This window comes from Bubalus kerabau, chromosome 3, assembly GCF_029407905.1.
Source record: "Bubalus kerabau isolate K-KA32 ecotype Philippines breed swamp buffalo chromosome 3, PCC_UOA_SB_1v2, whole genome shotgun sequence".
NCBI classification, from domain to species: domain Eukaryota; kingdom Metazoa; phylum Chordata; class Mammalia; order Artiodactyla; family Bovidae; genus Bubalus; species Bubalus kerabau.
The window spans coordinates 143,425,544-143,446,607 of NC_073626.1; the positions used below are offsets into that span (position 1 = coordinate 143,425,544).

General features: G+C 39.7%; 1 protein-coding gene across 2 annotated transcripts; it reads left to right on the top strand.

The window, feature by feature from the left end:
* The first annotated feature begins 995 nt into the window (after nucleotides 1–995).
* On the top strand, nucleotides 996–13,727 carry BZW1 (basic leucine zipper and W2 domains 1). Of its 2 annotated transcripts, XM_055573060.1 has the most exons (12): nucleotides 996–1,354; nucleotides 2,537–2,610; nucleotides 4,608–4,784; nucleotides 6,297–6,391; nucleotides 7,151–7,216; nucleotides 7,803–7,938; nucleotides 8,647–8,756; nucleotides 8,904–9,074; nucleotides 9,465–9,611; nucleotides 10,154–10,292; nucleotides 11,310–11,432; nucleotides 12,047–13,727. In XM_055573060.1, exons 2-12 carry the CDS (start codon nucleotides 2,547–2,549, stop codon nucleotides 12,076–12,078), a joined length of 1,260 nt encoding a protein of 419 aa, XP_055429035.1. In that variant the 5' UTR covers nucleotides 996–1,354; nucleotides 2,537–2,546; the 3' UTR covers nucleotides 12,079–13,727. The 2 variants fall into 2 exon arrangements, with proteins under 2 accessions (XP_055429035.1, XP_055429036.1); XM_055573061.1 differs by lacking the exons at nucleotides 996–1,354; nucleotides 2,537–2,610; nucleotides 6,297–6,391 and having other exon boundaries at nucleotides 4,707–4,790.
* The last annotated feature ends 7,337 nt before the right edge of the window (nucleotides 13,728–21,064 follow it).

Below are 21,064 nucleotides of genomic sequence, written 5' to 3' on the forward strand. Positions count from 1 at the left end.
TCACTCAGTAGAAAAGACCCTGATACTGGGAAAGATTGAAGACACGAGAAGCGGACGACAGAGGATGAGATGGTTGGATGGCATCACCGACTGGATGGACGAGTTTGAGCAAGCTCGCGGAGCTGGTGATGGACAGGGAGGCCTGGCAATGCTATGCTGCAGTCCATGGGGTCACAGAGTCGGACAGGACTGAGCAACTGAACTGAACTGGTAGGAGACTAAGGAAGCAGATGAAGAGGCAAACAACTAATGCACAAACGGAGTAAAAATAAAACCTATATCTTGAAGACACTGTGCGTCCCTATTTGTCCAGGTTTGTAACTGCCACAGTGCTTTTCGCACACACTATCTTACTGTTCCCCAGCTCTCTGATGACACATCCTCTAATTCGATAGCGTGTGCGAAAAGCACTGTGGATGTTAGAAACCTAGACACAGTTCAAAAGCATCAGTTCTTCGGCGCTGAGCTTTCTTTATGGTCCCTTGACTGACAGCATTAAGCATCAAAAGGAACTTGTTAGAAATGCACATTCTTGGGTTCCACACCGATGGGATTCAGGTGAGTCTCAGCAGTGCGTTTTAACAAATCCTCCAGCGCACCATACTCAGGAGGGAACTACGGAGACCACTGCAAGGATGGCGGCCGCAGTCGGAGGACCAAACTTCCTTCTGATCCCTACCTGGATTTTCCTCGTCCTAGAAGTGGTAGTACACAACCCCACCCAGCCACCATCGCGGAGCAACGTTGCCCCGCTTCGGACTTAGTCTGTGCAAGCTCTTTCCAACTTCAGCCGGAGAAGAGGCCAGAAAAGAACTCCTTACTAAACTCCGCTCCCACCCACGAATGTCCTGGGCGTCCCCAGACTTCCGGCTTCAACTTCCGGCGCAGGGGGAGGGTGTGGGAGGGGGAGTGGGTGGAAGGGTCGGTGCGGAAGGGATTTGGGACGGATGTATCCAACTTCCTCGGCACCGGCGGGGGTGGTGGGGGATATTCGTTCTCCCAAGCCCCTCCACGTGCTAACTAAGAGGCCGGAGGACACGGCGGTGGAAGAAAGATGGGCTAGTTTAGTCTAAGTATCCGGGAAACCGGGAACCCAATATAAGAATAAAGAATCTTTGAAAATCACGTTCGCTTCCTTTCCCACCCTAGGCTGCTGAGCGGTGATCCAGGAGAGGTGGAGAAGGGTGGGTAGGGCACCGGGGGAAGAAATCTCGCGATAGGAGACCGGCCGGGGCGGGGGTGGCACCCCTTTCCTCCTCCTCCTCCTGGCGTTAGTTCCGGTAGCAGAGGAGACACCGCCGCAGTTGCTGCCACCTCCGGGGTTTCTGGCTCTTTTCTCATCGCCTTAAATTCGGTGAGTCGCGGGGCTTGCTCATCTTGGGCCGAGATTGCGGCCCCTCGTCGCTGGGTAGAGGGTGAGGGAGCCGGTGGGTCCTGTGCGGCCGGATTTGGATGGGCCCGGGCGGAGGCCGCTTATGAAGCCGGACCAGATCTCGAGCTTGGATTCGGGGGTCGGAGCGGCTGCTTCAGCGGGGAGGTCGAGAGGCGGCTGCCCGGGCCGGAACGCGGGGCGCGGGTGTGCCCCGCGGCTCTACCGACGGAGGCAGTGGGCGAGGGAGGCCCTCGTCCAGCCCTGCCCGGCCTGGGTAACAAAGCCGCCGCGGCCTCTGTTGGGTGATGTACGCGTGGGGGGTTCCGGCGGGCGGGGCGGCGGGGCCGCCACCAGCACTGCGGCCGCCTCCACCGCCGCTGCTTTCGCTGGAGGGCGGGCGGATGTACGGGGCGGCGGGGCCCCCGGCGCGAAGCGCCTCGGCGCCTTTGGTCCGCTCGTTGAGGCGGCCGCCACCGCCGACCACGGGGTCAGTGGAGAAGGGGCTGCGGGCGAGGAGCAGCCCTTGGGCGGGGGTGGATTATCCGTAGCTGGGCTGGAGGCCCGGGAAGGGTTGAATGGGGAGACACGTGCCCTGGCAGGAGGCTTGCCTTGTAAGGTATGGGGTGGAGGAGGCTAGGCCCACTCTCAGCCACCTTTTGCCGGCTGGAGTGGTGCAGGCGACCGCTACGGTCCCGGGCACGACTTGAGGGTAGGGTGGTGCTGCCCTCGGATGAAGGCATTAGCCTTCTGATAGCGTCTTTAAATTGACATACATGTTTTGGATACCTGCTAATTACGGTGGTCGTTTCTGTTAGCCCTCTGTGGTGCTCAGAGTAGTGGAAGATGAAGGCGAATTTAAACAGGAACGAGGAGGAGACTGTGCTTATGATGGGTGATTTGCCACTAGTCGCAGTGGCGCTGTGAAGTCATTTAAAAGTGGCCTTCACATTTCATCTTTAAAGAGTTTTTTGTAGAGAGAAATGCAGGTTTTGAACTTACATTTAATCAAGCAAAGGTAATTCTTTATGCCTTCCCAGGTCTATTGCTAGGCTGAAAGTGTATGTTCTATGTAGTTTATCCGTGACTAGGCCAAGGTTTGATGCTTTGTTTTTAAAATGGATGTTATGGCACTGATATTTTTAAGGCCTTATTTTCCCCCCTTAGGGTGTCTTTTATGAATAATCAAAAGCAGCAAAAGCCAACGCTATCAGGCCAGCGTTTTAAAACCAGAAAAAGAGGTAAATATTTATACTTTAATATCTTCTCTTCAGACCTCCAGAATAACTTATATTTTGGTTCCTCTGGCAGGCTATTGCTTAGTATTAAAACTTAAAGAGAAAGTGCCAGAAAGGAGCTTGAATTTGTAGTTGACTGCCATGTCAGATATCTTTACTGTTTCTACTGCTTTTAAGATTTGTAATATCAACATAGATCTAAGCAAGCTAGTGAATGGTCTTTATTGTGAACATATAGTGACTCTAAACAGAAAAAAAAAGTGTGGACTTCAGGGCTTCATTTTCACTCGCTAAATTTCATTTAAGCAAGATTTTGGTTGAGAGAAAAGGTCAGTTTATAAAAGGAGAACTCCTAATGTGATTACCAGTTTCATCCAAGCTATGTGAACATTTGTGAGAGAAAAATCAGACTTTAACCCATGGAAGTTAATTATGGAACAGAGTTCACATTGCACTGTCTTTTGAAACTATTTCCTCACAGACTTAGGTTTTTGTTTTAAAGCACAAGAATTGCATTAACTACTTGTGTTTTATTATATACTTTGGGGAATATTGAATACTGTAGCAACTCATGATACAAAGTTAAATGAGATGTGGTCTCAGATATATTTTGTATTAGCTTTAATGTTTTACCCCTAAACTTTTCAATGTTATTGCTCAAAAGTACATACTGACCTTATCTTACAGGAAACTTTTAGGAAATAAAGAACTGGGTTGGCTACTGGTTATAAATTATGTTTTTCAACCCTGAGTGGCAGACACTTTGAGATGTATATTAAAGAATCTTCTAATTTCTAATTGTAGCCTGCCGCCTTACAGCAGGGAACAAGGAGTGTTTTGATTCTAGTCTTTGAAGATTCATTAAGTTTTAGGCCAGTAAATTTTCTCAAGAGGAAGAATAGTTGGTAAGCAGAACAGTTCTATAATGGAAAGGCCTGTATATGTTATCTGGTATAATACATTATCAAGTAGTTTTAATATTGTTGTTAGTATCAGGAAGATATGTCACTTCCCCAGTTGCAGATTGAGATTACTCATGGTCTCTTAGTTTTTGATAATTGGATCCTGATTTGCCTGGGACTGAATAGAGTTCCCAGGACATAGGCCTTTCAGTGTTGCAAACAAGAAAAGTCCTAGGCAAGCTTTGGTCACCCTGGTGCTATGTAGAAATTAAGACATCATCTAACCTAGATAGGGAAATCAAACCCTACCCTGGAGTGTGTAACAGCAGCACAGTAAAGGCTAGGTATATACCCAAGGCACTGCTTAGTGTGCTTTCTATTTTATTTATGTCGTTTAATATTCAGAACAACGTCATGAGATGGATCCTACTCTTAATCACCATTTACATCAGGAACATTCAGACATGAAGAATGCACTAAGTTGCTCAACTTCAGATAGCTAAGTGCTGTCTCAGTTTAAATCAGGAAGTTTAAATTCAGAGCCCCTACTCATAACTGCTCCATGTCATGTGTTGGATACTCAAAAAAATGTACTTTCTAGAAATTACCTTAATAAGTATTAGAGTGATTTTTTTTTTTTTTAAAGTAGAAAGTGTTATGGTCATTTAAAGAAAATCAAGAGGTGTCCGTACTTAGACAAAATTTCACTCAGGAATAAAGTTTACCTGAGGTATAGAAGATATCTTGAATTTGACACATTCCAGGTGGAAATTGTCTCCTAGCAGTAGGAACACACCAGCTCATTTAGGTCACTTAGGAGACCAGCGTGAAAAAATAGAGAAAAACCATACACCTCTTGTGATAGGCAGCCCTGTCTTGCACTCGTAGAGGTGCAACTTGCAAAGGATGTGTGTATAGTCTCCTGTTGTGTTTGCTTGTGTTACAGGTCTTAGGCAATTAAGTAGCGTTTGTTTTTTCCAGGTATTGAAATAAGTGAAATTGTAATGAATGTGGTTAACTTACTCAGTAGTTACAGCTTCACAGGGCAGTGGTTTCATGCCCTTTTAAAACTTAAATGTTTTGGGGTTTTCCCTCCAGATGAAAAAGAGAGGTTTGACCCTACTCAGTTTCAAGACTGCATTATTCAAGGCTTAACTGAAACTGGTACTGATTTGGAAGCAGTAGCAAAGTTTCTTGATGCTTCTGGAGCAAAACTTGATTACCGACGATATGCAGAAACACTCTTTGACATTCTGGTGGCTGGTGGAATGCTGGGTAAGTGTCTGGGTCTTATGGGAAGTGTGTTGTATTTTTCCCTTCTCAAATTATAGTAAATTTGCAGATTGCCTTGCTCTGTGTAGCTTTATATTTGAAACCCATGACAGAACCATAACATTTGGAGAAGACTTTTCAGTCTGATACATAAGCCCAAAACATCTGTCATCAGTGATTTTTCCAACTTGTGTTTGCATACTCTGAATTAATGAAGAAATCCGTATCTCTTGTTCTGTCTTACCAAATACTTTATACAGACAAGCCTCCATATCCAAGGTTCCACATCCATGGATTCAACCCAACTGTGGATCAAAAATTTTCCAGGGAGGGGAGGAGCAGAAAGTTCCAAAAAGCAAAACTTGTATTTTCTGTATCCAGCAACTATTTTTTAGCATTTACATTGTATTTGATATTACGTACAACCTAGAGACCGTTAAAATATACAGAAGGATAAATGCAGGTTGTATACAAATACTATGCCCCTGGTAACCCTGGTTCAATTCCTGGGTTGGGGAGATCCCCTGGAGAAGGGATAGGCTACCCACTCCAGTATTCATGGGCTTCCCTGGTGGCTCAGGTAGTAAGGAATCTGCCTGCAATGCAGGAGACCTGGGTTTTATCCCTGGGTTGGGAAGATCCCCTGGAGGAGGGCATGGCAACCCACTCCAATATTCTGGCCTGGAGGATCCCCAGGGACAAAGGAGCCTGGCGGGTTACAGTCGGTTGGTTCACAGAGTCGGACACAACTGAGTGACTAAGCACACACATTCCCTTTTATGTAAGGGACTTGAGTACTGACAGATTTTGGTGTCCACTAGAGTCCTGGAGCCAATTCAGGACAGTACTATACCTGAGTCCATAGGGTGGCAGAGTTGGACACAGCTTAGCAATTGAACAACAAGTTACTGAAGCCTAATTCTGCATTCTTCTATGTATTAGCCACTAGCTAATTAGAATGTGCTGAGTACAAATTGAGAGTAGGGGGATTTTGAAGACAATGTTAAATAGAATAAGACATCTCAATAATACTTTGAATACTAAAATGTTAATGTTTTTGATGTGTTGGGTTAAAGTATATCAAAATTAATTTTACTTCTTATTTTTAATGTGGCTACTAGGAGATTTAGAATTACATTATGTGGCTCACATTATATTTCTACTCATAGCCCTGCTAATTTACTCCTGCCTTCACTCTCAGCAGCTCAGGATATCTTAACAGAATGTGCTACTTAGTTATATATCCTCAATTGATGCTGGTAATGTCATTTCCATGGCTCCCTAAAGTATTCCAAAATGTTTTTGTAGTAACATTGTATTGAACCTCATACCAGCCTGCTGGAATGAGAACTCTTACTTGTGTACATGAAGAATGGAGGCTTAGAGAGTCTTCCATAGCTTGCATGTAGTCAAACAGTTGCTCAGTGGTGGAACTGTGAAATCAGAAAGAAAGGTTGAAATAATTATTAATTTTAAATGAATGTCATTGCAATTTTTTTGTGAAATATACTTTAGCCCCAGGTGGTACACTGGCAGATGACATGATGCGTACAGATGTCTGTGTGTTTGCAGCACAAGAAGACCTAGAGACCATGCAAGCGTTTGCTCAGGTAAATTAAACTTTACATAATTCAGTTAGCTGTTATCCATTTGGCTAATGTTTAAGGAATAGTCTGCTTTTAAGAGGTTGGTGGTAGAAGGTTGAAGGAATTTGAGCTGAAAGTTTAGAGGTGTTCTTGGTGTACAGTATGATTTGGAAACTTAAAAATGCATTGCAGAAAAAAAATAGGGAAAAAATTGAATTACTTTTCCTTTTCTTGTTTGTTTTTCTAGAATTAATTCATTTTTTTTTTTTTAAGGAAAAAAGTCAAGCTGAAAAAGGAAAATCAGTTCCCTATCATGATTTACATCATTAAATTACTCTACATATAGCTTTTTAAAGTTGAATGAGTTATAGGCAGATTAGCTTCTTTATCAGTCAAAATCTCATTTGAAAGTTCATACAAGTATATCTAACCTAAGGGTTGTTGTCTTTGTCATTCAGAAAGTAGAACTATATTTTATGATCTTCTGTTAATATTCTACAGATAGGTAAATGACTTATATTTGAGCAGTAATTAATTTGTGCTTTGATACTTTGGCAGTAAAAGTCTATTGGGGCTGGTGATTAAAGTGTTAACATTATGGGTATATTGTAGGATTTCGGAAAGGACAAGACTTCCTAAGCTGATTAAACATCTAATGAAAGGCTCATTTCTTTGCTGTTCTAGAGATACTGTGGCGAGGTCTTAGTTTCCCTGATTTAGATCTTTTGGGTATCTGACATTTCTACATATGAAGTTATTCAGTTCCTTCATTAATTCTTACAGGTTTTTAACAAGTTAATCAGGCGCTACAAATACCTGGAGAAAGGTTTTGAAGATGAAGTTAAAAAGGTATGAACAGCAATATCCTTTGTGGAAAACAAAAGGTTGGGGGCCAAAGAAGGGGATGTTAAATCCTAATTCTGCCATGGATTTGAGATAATTTTAGATATTTAGGTGGGCTGTCTTTGAAATGAAGTTTGGAGTATATCATGTAGTTTAATTTGCTGTACACTGTTTCTTAGTTCTGTGTTCAAACAAGTGGCAAAGGGGTAAAAATCCAAGTGGAGTTTGTTCAAAAGTCAGAGTAACAGATCAGAGCTAACTACCTTGACAAAGAGAAATTTACCATGCTTGCTGTCAGAGTCAGATAGTGTACATATCAGTGCACAGAAAATTTGGTAAAGTTAATATTAACTCATTCAATACTCTCAAAAGCCCTGTGTAGCAAGTTTTATTTTACACATTTACATGTGGATGAGAGGAGACTGCGCCAGAGGTTAAGTGACTTGCCTAAGATTATTCAGTATTATAACTGAGATATAAACTTGAGTGGTTAGACTTCAGAGCCCATAGTTTTAACCAATATAATATGCTTTACTGCTTCTCTTTATATAATACAGTTGCTCTTTTAACCCTTGACTATTTACTTTTATAGCTGCTGCTGTTCTTAAAGGGTTTTTCAGAGTCGGAAAGGAACAAGCTGGCTATGTTGACTGGTGTTCTTCTGGCTAATGGAACACTTAATGCATCCATTCTTAATAGCCTTTACAATGAGAATTTGGTTAAAGAAGGTAATCAACCTTTCATAAATGGATAATCTCTAGTTGGCTGAGAGTGGTGTAGATAAGAGCATAAAAGATGAACTGAAGTTCGGATATAGTTTGTATAGATTTGACTTGTGTGATAGTTTTTTTAACTAGTATCCTTGAATTTAATTGGTTCATTTCATTTCAGTCATTTAATGCATAACTTCAGCATTTAGACATACACCAAATATCCAGGGTCTAGACAAAATGTGATTGATTGTAAAGTAAATATAGAAATGCTGTGGAAACCCAGAGAGATTAATTCCAATTGGGACACTTGGGAACATTTTGAATAGAGAAAATGGGGGAAATGGCAAGCTGAAAAGAAAAACAAGTTCCCTTTTATGATTTCCATAGTTAAATTGTTCTGTACAGTAACTTAAAAGCTAATATTTTTTTACTGCTTTGATTACTGAGTATTTAACATGCCTGAATGTAATACTCAGAACAACCCTGTCAAATGTAAGAATCGTCACTCTCATTTTACACATCAGGAAAATCTAACTTGACTAACAGTACACAACAAGTGGTAGAGTAGAGGAATTGGAATGCGTCGGTAAACAGTGGCAGAGGGAGGTTTGGGGATAAAGTGAATAATCCTGTGTGCTGGACCTTCAGAGAGAGGACATGGGGAGACAAAGTCATTGGAATCCAAGAAGGTACTTCTGTTAAATAAGCTCTGTTTTTCTACAGGGGTTTCAGCAGCTTTTGCTGTAAAGCTCTTTAAATCATGGATAAATGAAAAAGATATCAATGCAGTAGCTGCAAGTCTTCGGAAAGTGAGCATGGATAACAGACTGATGGTTTGTGACTTTTCATTCTTCACTTTCTTGACAACACTTAAGGAAAATATGACCGGCAGCTTTCCCATTTTTAATCTGTGAGAAGAGGGAAAATGTGTTTTTTGAATGATTTGAAGACCATTTAACCAGATTAAATTCTCATTTCAGGAACTTTTTCCTGCCAATAAACAAAGCGTTGAACACTTCACAAAGTATTTTACTGAGGCAGGCTTGAAAGAGCTTTCAGAATATGTTCGGAATCAGCAAACCATAGGAGCTCGTAAGGAACTCCAGAAAGAACTTCAAGAACAGATGTCCCGTGGTGATCCATTTAAGGATGTAAGTATTTCACCAGAGTGAGTTTTAATAATAGCTATAGAATGTTATGCTGGGGCTTTGCCTCAGTCTTTTTCATATTTGGTGCCTAACATGTGCCCCCAAATCCAAATAGTTGGGGATTTTGTAGGGTGCAGGCCAATAGACAGACCTTTCTGTTTCCATCATGGGCTTTTCTTAGGTAATTTGCTTATGTGTAACATAAGGTTTAGAAGTAGAAGTCTATACCTTCTAGTTTTAAAAGTTATGTGGTTGGTTGTATGTGGTCTCCTGATCTTTGCTAGTTGCATGGAAAGGTCTATGCTTTTTGTAAGTTTGATATGTATAGTATCAAACTTAGTTCTGTACTAAATATTATACTTATTTCTGTACGAAATTTGGATTCTTTTGCAGATAATTTTGTATGTCAAGGAAGAAATGAAAAAAAACAACATCCCAGAACCCGTTGTCATTGGAATAGTATGGTCCAGCGTAATGAGCACCGTGGAATGGAACAAAAAAGAGGAGCTTGTAGCAGAGCAAGCCATCAAGCACTTGAAGGTATTAGAATTGTGCCTGATAAAACATTACTTTTGTAAGTGGGGATAAGTGCACCGTCTGAACTTTTCCAAAAGGATTTATCATATCCTATGGTTTCTGGGGGTAAACCACCAGTAAGTAGACAAATAACATATTAAGTATTGGTGATAACCTTTTAAAAAGTCTTAACTTGGGCTTTCTGTTGCTCACAGGATAAAAACAAATACATGTTTAAAAGTAGCTTAAAACTGTAATTTGGTGTTTGCTTTTGAAAGAATATTGAAAAATAGGAGGATTCTCTCTTTTTTCCCTTTAAAATATTAAGATTGTAGTTGCAGTTATCTGGAATCCTTGGTTTAGTATTGCCTCTTTGATTTAAATGCTTAAGAGATTTTTCTGCCTTTTTAAAAAAAAAAAAAACAACTTCCACTAAATAGAATATATAGTGATTGTAAAAGATGAGTTGTGGTCTTTTAGGAGTTTGTACTGAATGTACAAATTTAGTACATTCAGTACAAACATTGTACTGAATGAATAAATCTTTTCTCTTTTCCCTTTAAAAGCAATACAGCCCTCTACTTGCTGCCTTTACAACTCAAGGTCAGTCTGAGCTGACTCTGTTACTGAAGATTCAGGAGTACTGCTATGACAACATTCATTTCATGAAAGCCTTCCAGAAAATAGTGGTGCTTTTTTATAAAGGTAATTTAAATTTTGAATTTTGTTAATATGTTTATTGCAAAACCTAGAAAACTCAAAATAATTCTAATGAGTAGTTCTCTGAACATCAGCACCCTAAAGTATTTCACTCTAATCATAGGGCTGAGTTGTCTGATATAATTGGATACATTTTTAGTGCATTATCATTAAAACATCTCTAAAGCCTTCTTGATGAGCCTCTGACTTCAACTGCTGCAGTCCTCTTCCCCAGACAAATGATTTTCTTGGTTCCCATATTTTAAACCTAGAGGCCCACCTGCATCCCCAGATTTTTTTTTTTTTTTTTTTAAGCACCCTGTGCTTTGGTGATTATCAACTTGTGGTTAGGTTTCCTTAAAGTATCTATACCTCCACTTACTTCCTCCAGATTGTTTAGAAGTAAGTCTTTAAAATCCTCATTTAATTCTGGAAAAGTTAATAAATAACTTTTAATTTTATCGATAAAACACTGGACTTTTAAGTAAAATCACAGTACCACACGTAGAATAATCTTTTTAATTATCTATCAAATATCCCTAATCATTTATCACAAGATTTCTCAACCTTGACACTACTGTTTGGGGCCAGAAAACTGTTTTGTAGATGACTGTCCGTGCATTATAGAGTGTTTAACAGCATCCCTGGCATCAGCCAACAGGCACCAGTAGCACATCTCCCCAGTGCAACAACCAGCAACGTCTGTTAACATTGTCTGATGTCCCCAGGGGATCAGGTTGCCTTCGGTTGAGAGAATCACTCTACAAGTTGATAAAAAGTTTCTTAGTATATGGTTCTCATTTCATCTTTTCTTCAAAAATTAGTTTGTTGAAGAAACTAGTTGAGTGTTGAATACAGATTTATTTTTGTAAGCAACAAAAATAATTGGTTTTCCTCCACATTTCAATAAAAACAAAATTGCTATGAAGGTATGTGCACCTTAGGGAGTTTCTAACTCTGCCTTAGTTATGGAAGTACTGTATGAATACTCCACAAATGTAAAGGTTGCTCTCTTCTTTACAGCTGAAGTTCTGAGTGAAGAACCCATTCTAAAATGGTATAAAGATGCACACGTTGCCAAGGGGAAGAGTGTCTTCCTTGAGCAAATGAAAAAGTTTGTAGAGTGGCTCAAAAATGCTGAAGAAGGTAAGTCTTTTCATTTGTGCAGTCTGTTTGGTAAAGCCTGAGAACTTATTTTCATGTGGACAAGAATATGTCCATACATGTCATCTTTCATTCAGATACCATTTTGTACCTAAAGTACAGATTTTTGTTCATTAATGACACACCTCCAAAAACTCATTTACTTTAAGGCAGGGGAGAAAAACTAGACTTCAGGTATTTTGATGAATTGGCCATAATACTAAAATTCTTAGGAAAATTGAAAATTTTGAGATTGTGTGTATTAGTCAATCACTCATGTCCAACTCTGGAACCCCATGGGCTGTAGCCTCCCAGACTCCTCTGTCCATGGAATTCTCCAGGCAAGAATACTGGAGTTGGGTTGCCATGCCCTCCAGGGGATCTTCCCAACCCCGGGACTGAACCCGGGTTTCCTGCATTGCAGATTTCTTTACCATCTGAGCCACCAGTGAAATCCAAATATTTATGAATTTTGAGATTTACAGATACATACTTTTTGATATCCTCCTCATATGAGTAGATCATTATTAATAAAAATTTTTTTAAGTAAAGTTATAAATGGAACTTTTACTTTCTGATATCATGTAATGCTTGATTGCACTTTTCCCCTTTTCTAGAATCTGAGTCTGAAGCTGAAGAAGGTGACTGAATTTTGAAACTACACCCTCAGTAAAGCAAACAGGAGTTGTAGATAAAATGTCATGTCTCATGTGTCCTGGTTCTTACATCTTCCTACCTCCCTATATCAAGCATGATATAAGGGCTTTCATGGCAAATTTTATTTTAACTGTTTCTATGGTTACTGGAAATGTTGGATTTAGTTTCTAAAACCATGTTTTAAGTAGCTGCAGGAGCTATAGATTTGAATCTGATGTTGCATTAGTCTTTTCAGTTATCTTCTACCTCCTGTATTTTCTACTGTAATAATGTAATTTAAAGCCTTCCACAATGAACAGTTCACTTTATTCCCTGGGTTTTCTATATAAACAGTTTTCAAGATATGATTTGGTTAAAAATAATTTGTTATAAAAATTCTGTTTGCAAATTAAACTGTAAAAGTATCCAGTGTCTCAGAAGGCAGTGATTTGTGTGATAATTTGATATGCCCAAAGCCCTGCTCATCAATGAAAACTATCATATACAGTAATTGAATTCATTAACATGAATCTTGAGTATCTGGACCATTGCTTCCATGTTAACATTTTCTTGGCATTTTTAGCCCCAGATGTACTTGAGCTCAATTGTCTGCTCTCTGATTTTCATTCCCTAAAATGAAGCCATGGAGAACAAACTTGAAAGTGGGGTATTTGGGAAATTGTATGTGGCAAAGGTAGTGGGAAGAGAAAAATTAAGCTTTTCCCCATTGAGAAACTTTTGCATTCAGTTTGTTTCTTTCCACACAAAACAAATGAATATTCTTTTCACAAAGCCATTTTCAAATATACCTTGGAAAAAGCCTTGTCATTTAAAGTATTTTACACTTACCCTGCACTTAGATTCATGAGAGAGGACTGAAAATAGTGCAAGTAAAGCAAATGACTGTACTAAACCCAGAAAATTGTTGAAAGAAAAATGATCAGCATGTTCTAATTGGGACTCCAAATACAACTCAATATTGCCCATTGGCTTAGCGTATTTGTTGTAAAGAGTGAAGTGTGGTGATAATGATGTATTCCTACTTGGTCATAGTGGACCAGCTTCATTCTCTTCACAGGTTCATTTATGACTCACTTACCTGGCTGTTAACTTAACCTAGTTGCCAGTTTTTCTAATTGCCATGAGCCAAATATCTCTTCTATACAGTTGATCCATTTATTTTAATGGCTGCCTGTTTACTTTCCATCTTTTCTTGCTGCTACCTGTCTTTATATGTAGTCATTAGAAAACAAAGTGTGGCCACGCTTTTTGCTGGAAAGATTTCATGTTGAAAGTGAACACTTTGAAAGTTTTTTGACTGGTGAAAGAAACAAACTTGGAATAATGCCACAAGAGACTTGAGTGGGAATTGCCTTTTTCAAAGGTGCCATTCTTATGAGCCAAGAATTTGTGTTTAGAAGTTTATCTTGAGGGAATAACATGTAATATAGTTTGAAATAAAGGTATAACCTTATGAAGAAGAGCATTATAATTGATACCATTGTGAAGGGGGTGAAATTGTTAAATGAATGACTTTTGATAAAGCTTTCATGCACAGGCAAAATGTATTCACTAGGTTTCTACATAGTGATCTGCTTTTACTTTGTAATTTGTAGTCCTCAAAAGACTTTTTTAAAAAAATAAAGTCCATCCTTACACTTAGGTTTATATAGGTCAGTCTTCTTTTTTTTTTTTTTTTTTTTTTTAGTTTTTGTTTGTAAATTCCATGCTGATACCTAGTGGTAACTGTGTTATGTGTCAGATGTATCTACTGTGTAACCATTAAATAATTGCTCTTTTCATCCTTATGACTCCCAACTTCACAGAATTCTGATGTAGCAGAAATTACATTAACATTTCTACAACCAAACCATTGCATGTTACTGCAGTACAGAGTGTACCTTGTTTATTATATACTGTGTATAGTGAAAGTGTATGTAGTTTTCCAGAAAACTACATTATGATCTTTGTCTGATCAGTTTTTTCCTTCATAATGACAAAGTAGTGTTTATTTACTACAATATTAACAGTAAATGGATGTCACCTATGACAGTGTAGTGTAAAGAAAGGGAATGCTTTCTAAAAAAGACTTAGCAGATTTTCATTCTGAATTTTAAGTGGCAATTTTGAGTCTCAGCTGCCAGTGCCAACCTCAAATATGTAAATATAGATGTTAAGATTGTACTTGTAATCATGATCCGATAAATGTTCATTGATTTTCCTAACTTGGTGTCAGTTTCTAAGGATAAATCTCCTCTTAGATACCATAATTAAATGTGTACTTAGAGCTGATTAAATTTATTAATCTTAATTATTCTGGGAGTATTGTCCTAGAGACATTTATTATATTCTTAAGGAAGTTCCAAATGCCACAGGATATTTTAACACAGCATAGTGATGGTGGGGAGAAGAAATGCTTATGACTGAGATTTATTTCCAATTCAATGTTTTTAAGGGTTTTTTCCTCATCAACCCTATCCCTAAAGCATTTTAAACTTTATTTTGGCCATACTATATGGCTTGCAGGTTCTCAGTTCCCCAACCAGGGTTTGAATGTGTGCCCTCAGCATTGAAAACATGGAGTCCTAACCACTGGACCACCAGGGAATTCCCCCAATGAATTTTAGTATCACATATATGCTGTATATGTATTGTATCTGCTTTTTACATGAAGAGTATAAGAGGGGTTTGGGGTCCTGTTTGGGAGTGACACTGCCCCCATTTGAGAACTCACACCCTAATGTATTTTTTAGGGGGAGGACCACCTAGTGGCAGACGTTTGCATTGGCAGACATACCTTTATGTGTGTCCAAATCCTGAAGCAGTATTGTTTTCTGCCATTCACCATCATTTAACAGCTGTGCTTTACACCCTTCCTGCCACAGGCATGAGACAAATCATTTCCCGTTGGCTTTGGACGTCTTGATCGATTCTTGCTTGATTTGGCAATGTATTCATAATTAGAACCATTCAGGTTCCTTCTCATCTATAAAAATCAGTTAAAATCCTAGGTGAATGATCTAATTAAAGTAGGTTATAACACATTGATAAATGGCATTGAAATTTTACCAGTGAGTCTACAGTCATACCCAAGTAAGCTGCTTGCAGGAACTGATAGAACTATTATTGGCTGGTTGAAAATGTAACATAGATGCCAAAGTTTTAGTGTACTTTATTAATACCTAGACTACTGAATTACCTGTGTAAAAATTTCCTCCGATGCTATTTACAGGTGCCATGTTAAACAGGCTATTGCATTTCTGTGACAACTCGAGTAAACTGCCTTGCTGTGATCTTTCATGTAAAATATTAGTGCTCTAGTATTGATAAAGAGTATGTCTACTCACCAGCCTACTGAGGCCTAGTGGTTTCACATATAATTATTAAGAAATACATTTTTAGATGGCTTTATAAAAGCGGAATCTAGAAAATAAGTGCTTTTGACTTCTATAATGAATTTATAATTGGCCTCTATCTAAAAAACTTGAATTGCAGTGGATTTGTACTTAAACACAATCTTGCATAATTGTATGAAATTTGGTTTGGATCAGAAAGATTTCCAAACTCCCTTTCCCTCTCTATTTTTTTTTCTTTCTATATAACTATGGCTATTAGCCACCATTACCAAATCCAGTCGTTTTAATTTTCCAATGCACTTATAATCCTTTTATCTTTATTCCAAGATTATAATTTCACTTCTTAATTGAAAAAAGGGTGAGAATATTTTACAAATTCACTCAATTGCTGTCAAGTTATTAACTCAATTAACCTTCAAGTAAAGGCTTCAACTGCTTGTGCCTACTCTAGTGCCCTAGAGGAGACAGCGGCAACAAATCTGCTCAGTCCTTTGCTTTGTAGACTTGATCGAGAGGGACCAATATCTCATTAAACTGTGATACAGTTAGAATGTTTATAGTTGTATTAGTGTAGGTCTGCAAACTATGCATTCAATATGTATAATGAATTTGGGGTGCTACAAAGTTATCAAATATAATTGAGTTGTTTCAGGGAATTTCCAGTCAGTGTAATAACCATTTTAAAATATCTTAGGATGAAAATAGTTTAAACCATTTTTTTTAAAGCTGAACTCCTGCAGGCTGTGCTTCAAGTTGACTTAGAGGTAAACATAGGGGAAATATAGACTGAAGAATACTCTATTCAGAAAGGTGTTCTACATTCTCTGGCATCTTAAGAATAAAATATTATCTCTGTAAGTACACTTTATTTCCATTCTAGTTAGGACTAATGGATCCTGGCATGGCAAATAGCTGAAGAATGGAGAAAACGGGATAGCTGATAATCCAGATAGTTCTTGACACTCTGAACAACCTCAAGTACAGCCGTTCAAGCCAGTAATTACATTGCTGCATTATTTCTGTGTTTAACTGTGAAATTTGCTTCTTGCCTGTACCCTTGAAATTAAATAAAATTTCATGAACTCCTTACTAATGTAAAAAGAAGAGCAATGACTTGCACTGGTTGTTGTCAATAACCTTTGAGTGCTGGAATTGTTGAAAACTCAGTCCTTTTCCTGGTCCTTTCTGTTTTGCCTTCATGTTTAAAATACCATCAAAAGGCTTGTGCCCTCAGAAGACAATTATCTCCAGATGATGTTTGCTTTCGTTTGACTCACATGTACTTCAAACTCCCATCCAAACCTGTGCACATTCAAAAAATGCCATCTACCCTCTCCAGAAAGCTTCAGGTCCCTTCTCTTTCCTTCTCACATCTAACAGATCGAATACTGCCCATTCCAATTACAAAATCACTTCTCTCCAAAGCCATCACCTGAATTGAAGCCATCAGCATCTCTTACGGAGAAGGCAATGGCACCCCACTCCAGTACTCTTGCCTGGAAAATCCCATGGACGGAGGAGCCTGGAAGCCTGCAGTCCATGGGGTCGTTGAGGGTCGGACGTGACTGAGCGACTTCACTTTAACTTTTCACTTTCATGCATTGAAGAAGGAAGTGGCAACCCACTCCAGTGTTCTTGCCTGGAGAATCCCAGGGATAGGGGAGCCTGGTGGGCTGCCATCTATGGGGTCGCACAGAGTCAGACACGACTGAAGTGACTTAGCAGCAGCAGCAAGCATTAAATTTTAGTTGAATATGTGAAGGAATAAGTCTGGTGTTTCCTAGATTAGAATACTGAAGTTGAGTGTATAAAAAAATTAACTTCTGGGGATGTTTACATGTAGAATTAACTGTTATATGAATTTGACAAGATTAATCCAAGATTTCTGTTAAGTAGTTAGGGTTGCTGTGACTGATGTGGCCAGGATTAGAGTCTGTCAGTCAGCAGAGATGCTTTGCTGAGTTTAAGGCTATGGAGGTGAGCAGGACTGGGTGTCAAAATTCAGGCCTGTGGAACGGAGCAGGTAATCAAGAGTGCTGCTGCTAAATCACTTCAGTCGTGTCCGACTCTGTGCGACCCCATAGACAGCAGCCCACCAGGCTCCCCCGTCCCTGGGATTCTCCAGGCAAGAGCACTGAAGTGGGTTGCCATTTCCTCCTCCAATGTGTGAAAGTGAAGTTGCTCAGTCATGTCCAACTCTTTGCGACCCCATGGACTGCACCCTACCAGGCTCCTCCGTCCATGGGATTTTCCAGGCAAGAGGACTGGAGTGGGGTGCCATTGCCTTCTCCGAATCGAGAGTGAGGTGAGTGCAAAACAAAGACATTAGAGGTACTAGCAAGTTGGAAAGTTCACTTTCAAGGGCTTTCTATAATCTACCACTCAAATGCCACAAGAAACATCACACCAGAAAAAATACAGTTTGTAAGCCCTCAGCATCAAAACTGCACACCTTCCTGAAACAATCTTGGATGAAGATATCATGCTCGTCTATGAGCTGTATGATTGGGGAAATAATCCAACCTCTGAGCCTTCTTTTCTGCATCTGTAAAAGAAGGAACTGTGATAATGATGCTGATTTCATGAAGTGGTTGAGAAGTTGACAATGAAATGATCTATTTAAATAAAACTGAAGTGCTTGATGCAGTACTTGTCACATAATCACGTGAATAACAGCTATTACTTTTGTTTGGCAAGGAAGGATATGTTCATGGGGAACTAAGAGCTCTGAATTGAGGTCTCTTGTTAGATTTGAATTGGTAGAAGGTAATGGAAGTTTCCACAACCATCATCACGTTGCCTGCTTTAGCAGCACTATCGTGTGCCCATGTCCACAACAGAAGCAGCCACTGCAATGAGAAACCTGTGCACCACAACTGGAGAGTAGCCCCCACTTGCTGCAAGTGGAGGAAGCCCACATGCAGCGACAGACTCAGGACAGCCAAAAGTGAATGTTTTTTTAATATTATTTTTTAAAAGTCACAAAGAAGAGTTAATGACAGATGAAAAATATTCAGTTGTTGGAAGAAGGAAAGCAGATGACCAGCTGACTTGGTTTTAGCATTCTCTGTTCTAATCTTATGGCACAGTAGAGAGCTAACAAGGAGAAATAAATCGACCCTGCAGGGTCCAGGAACATCTCAGAAGTTAGGACTGCTCTTTTTAAGGATGCTGGTAAGGAATAAAGCTGGAAATAGATGAATTTATTGGGCTCTGTAAGAGCACCTTCTCTATCCTTTCTCAATTTATGCCACCACTGACTGCCCTTACACAATTCAGCAGAAAATGGGTATACCATCTATATAAATTAGGGAGAAATGACGGGGGGCTATGGACTAGTTGATGGCATACAGGGTAAGAACACCATATTAAAATTCCGCACTCCCCACTCCAAAAAAGTGGGCGGATCCCTAGCACAATACCCCTGTGTAGCAGAGCTACAGTAGTCCCCAGTATTGATTCTTAAGACTCCTCAACTTTTAGCTGGACACATGTCTGCTCATAGAACATCTGTCAGCCTCCCTTGTAAGTAAGAGTGACCATATGATTCAGCTACAGACGATGCCCTTAGAGGAAGTGGCCATGTCCTTTCCCTTCCCTTTTTCCTTCCTGCTAGCTGGGAAATGGGCATGATGACTGGAGTTCACACAGGATTCTTGGACCATAAAGATAAGGAACTATTTGTGGAGAATCACAAAGCAACAAAATAGAAAAATCCTGAGTTCATAACAGCATTATATCCCAGAACAACCTACATCTGGACTACTTTCAGATAATCTTTGGATCATTTTTATTTCAGGTATCCTAGTCCATGCAGATGAATGTAATCCTGAATGGTTCTTTAGAAATATAAAATGAAACAGCAAACAAAATAGCCATAATAGACTCAAGGAGAAAATCCAAATAGATCCATCATCATAGGGGAAAAAAGTCAGGAGGTAATGTGCCAATTATGAAGCTGTTGTCTCTTAGCTTCAACATACCCTTTCATCCTACATGATGTTAGGGCTGGAACGCTGCACACTGCATTTTTTATATGCCTTCTGGTTCTCATTTGTGTGTGTGTGTGTTTGTTAGTCGCTCAGTTGTGTCTGATTCTTTGCAACCCCATGGACTGTAGCCCACCAGGCTCCTTTGTCCACGGGATTCTCCAGGCAAGGACAATGGAGTGGGTTGCCATTTCCTTCTCCAGGGGATCTTCCCAACCCAGGGATTGAACCTGGGTCTCCTGCCTTGCAGTCGGATGCTTTACTGTCTTGAGCTACTAGTTAAGCTCTGCCTATAGAGGGTCTTGGAGGGAAACTGGAATGATAAAGGAGGAGACTGACTTGCTGCTTCCTGTTTGCTTCCTATTCCTCTCAGTGTCCCTTCAGCAATGGCCCTTCACCCTGGCGAAGGCACTTGGCTCCATTCTGCAGTTTTCCACACTGACTTACTATGGTCACTCTCAGAAATACCAGTACCAGCCAGCTGGCATTTTTCTCTCAAAAATCTGCCTCAGCTCCATGGGGTTCATTCTCTGAGTTGAAGGCTGTAGTACCACCCAAGTAAGTGCCCCTCCCCAAAGTGAATCCTCGCTCTTTGGGTTCTCTTCTAAATCTTTAAATTTTAATAATCCTAACATCTCGCCTTTTTACCTTCAGCCACAGACAGGATTGCTGCTTCTTGCAATTACTACCTCTGCCTTTTCAATTCCCTACCTAGTTCTTACTTTAAAATACTTTATATTAAATCTCTGTTAAAACTGGTCTCCTGGTTGGAAAGAATTGGCACCAGGAGTGGTCCTTAAAGATCAACTGTGAAAGAGGGTATTTGGGATCTGGTTTGTACTTGAATATGCTGTGGAGCTTTTTTGGCAGAAACAGAATTCTAGGAATCTATGGCATGAAATAGCATCACAGTTAATGAAATTGTTGATGAAGCACTTCAAGTGAAGTGTTTGAGAGGCCAGGTGTCTGCTGCACTGGCCATTATTGGCCATTATTGCATAATGATTACTACAAGGACGTGGCTTGGAATGGTTGCATCTGAATGCATGAGACACTGCAGAGGCCAGAAAGCAATGAGATGACATATTCAAGGTGCTTAAAAAAAAAAAAAAAAAAGGCATGTCAATCACGAATTCCGTAGACAGAAAATCTATCCTTCAAAAATGAAGGGAAAATTGAGAAATTCACAGGGAAAAAACTGAGAAAATCTATTATAGAAGACCTGCCCTACGAGAAGTACTGAACAGTCCTTCAGGCTGAAGTGAAAGGACACTCGACAGTAACTCAAACCCACATAAATAGAGAGTATTGGTAAATGTCACTACATAGGGAAATGTGAAAGTATAAATGTATTTTTTGTAATTCTTTTTTCTCCATCTGATTATAATACCAGTACATAAACAATAATAAAAGTGTTGAACTTATGATGTCAAATGATGTAGTTTGTGATGATCACAGCACAAATAAGAGTAGAGACAGCACAGGTATATGGGAGATTCACCATATATTGAGCTGGATTCCAAAAAGTAGTCCCCCAAGAGGGAGCTGCTGAGAGCTGGTGTTCAATGAAAACAAGAAGGAAGCCTCATGGGCTTTTATGACCTGGCGTGACTGCTGCTCTGTCTACTATTTGAAGCAGTTACCAGTTCCAAAG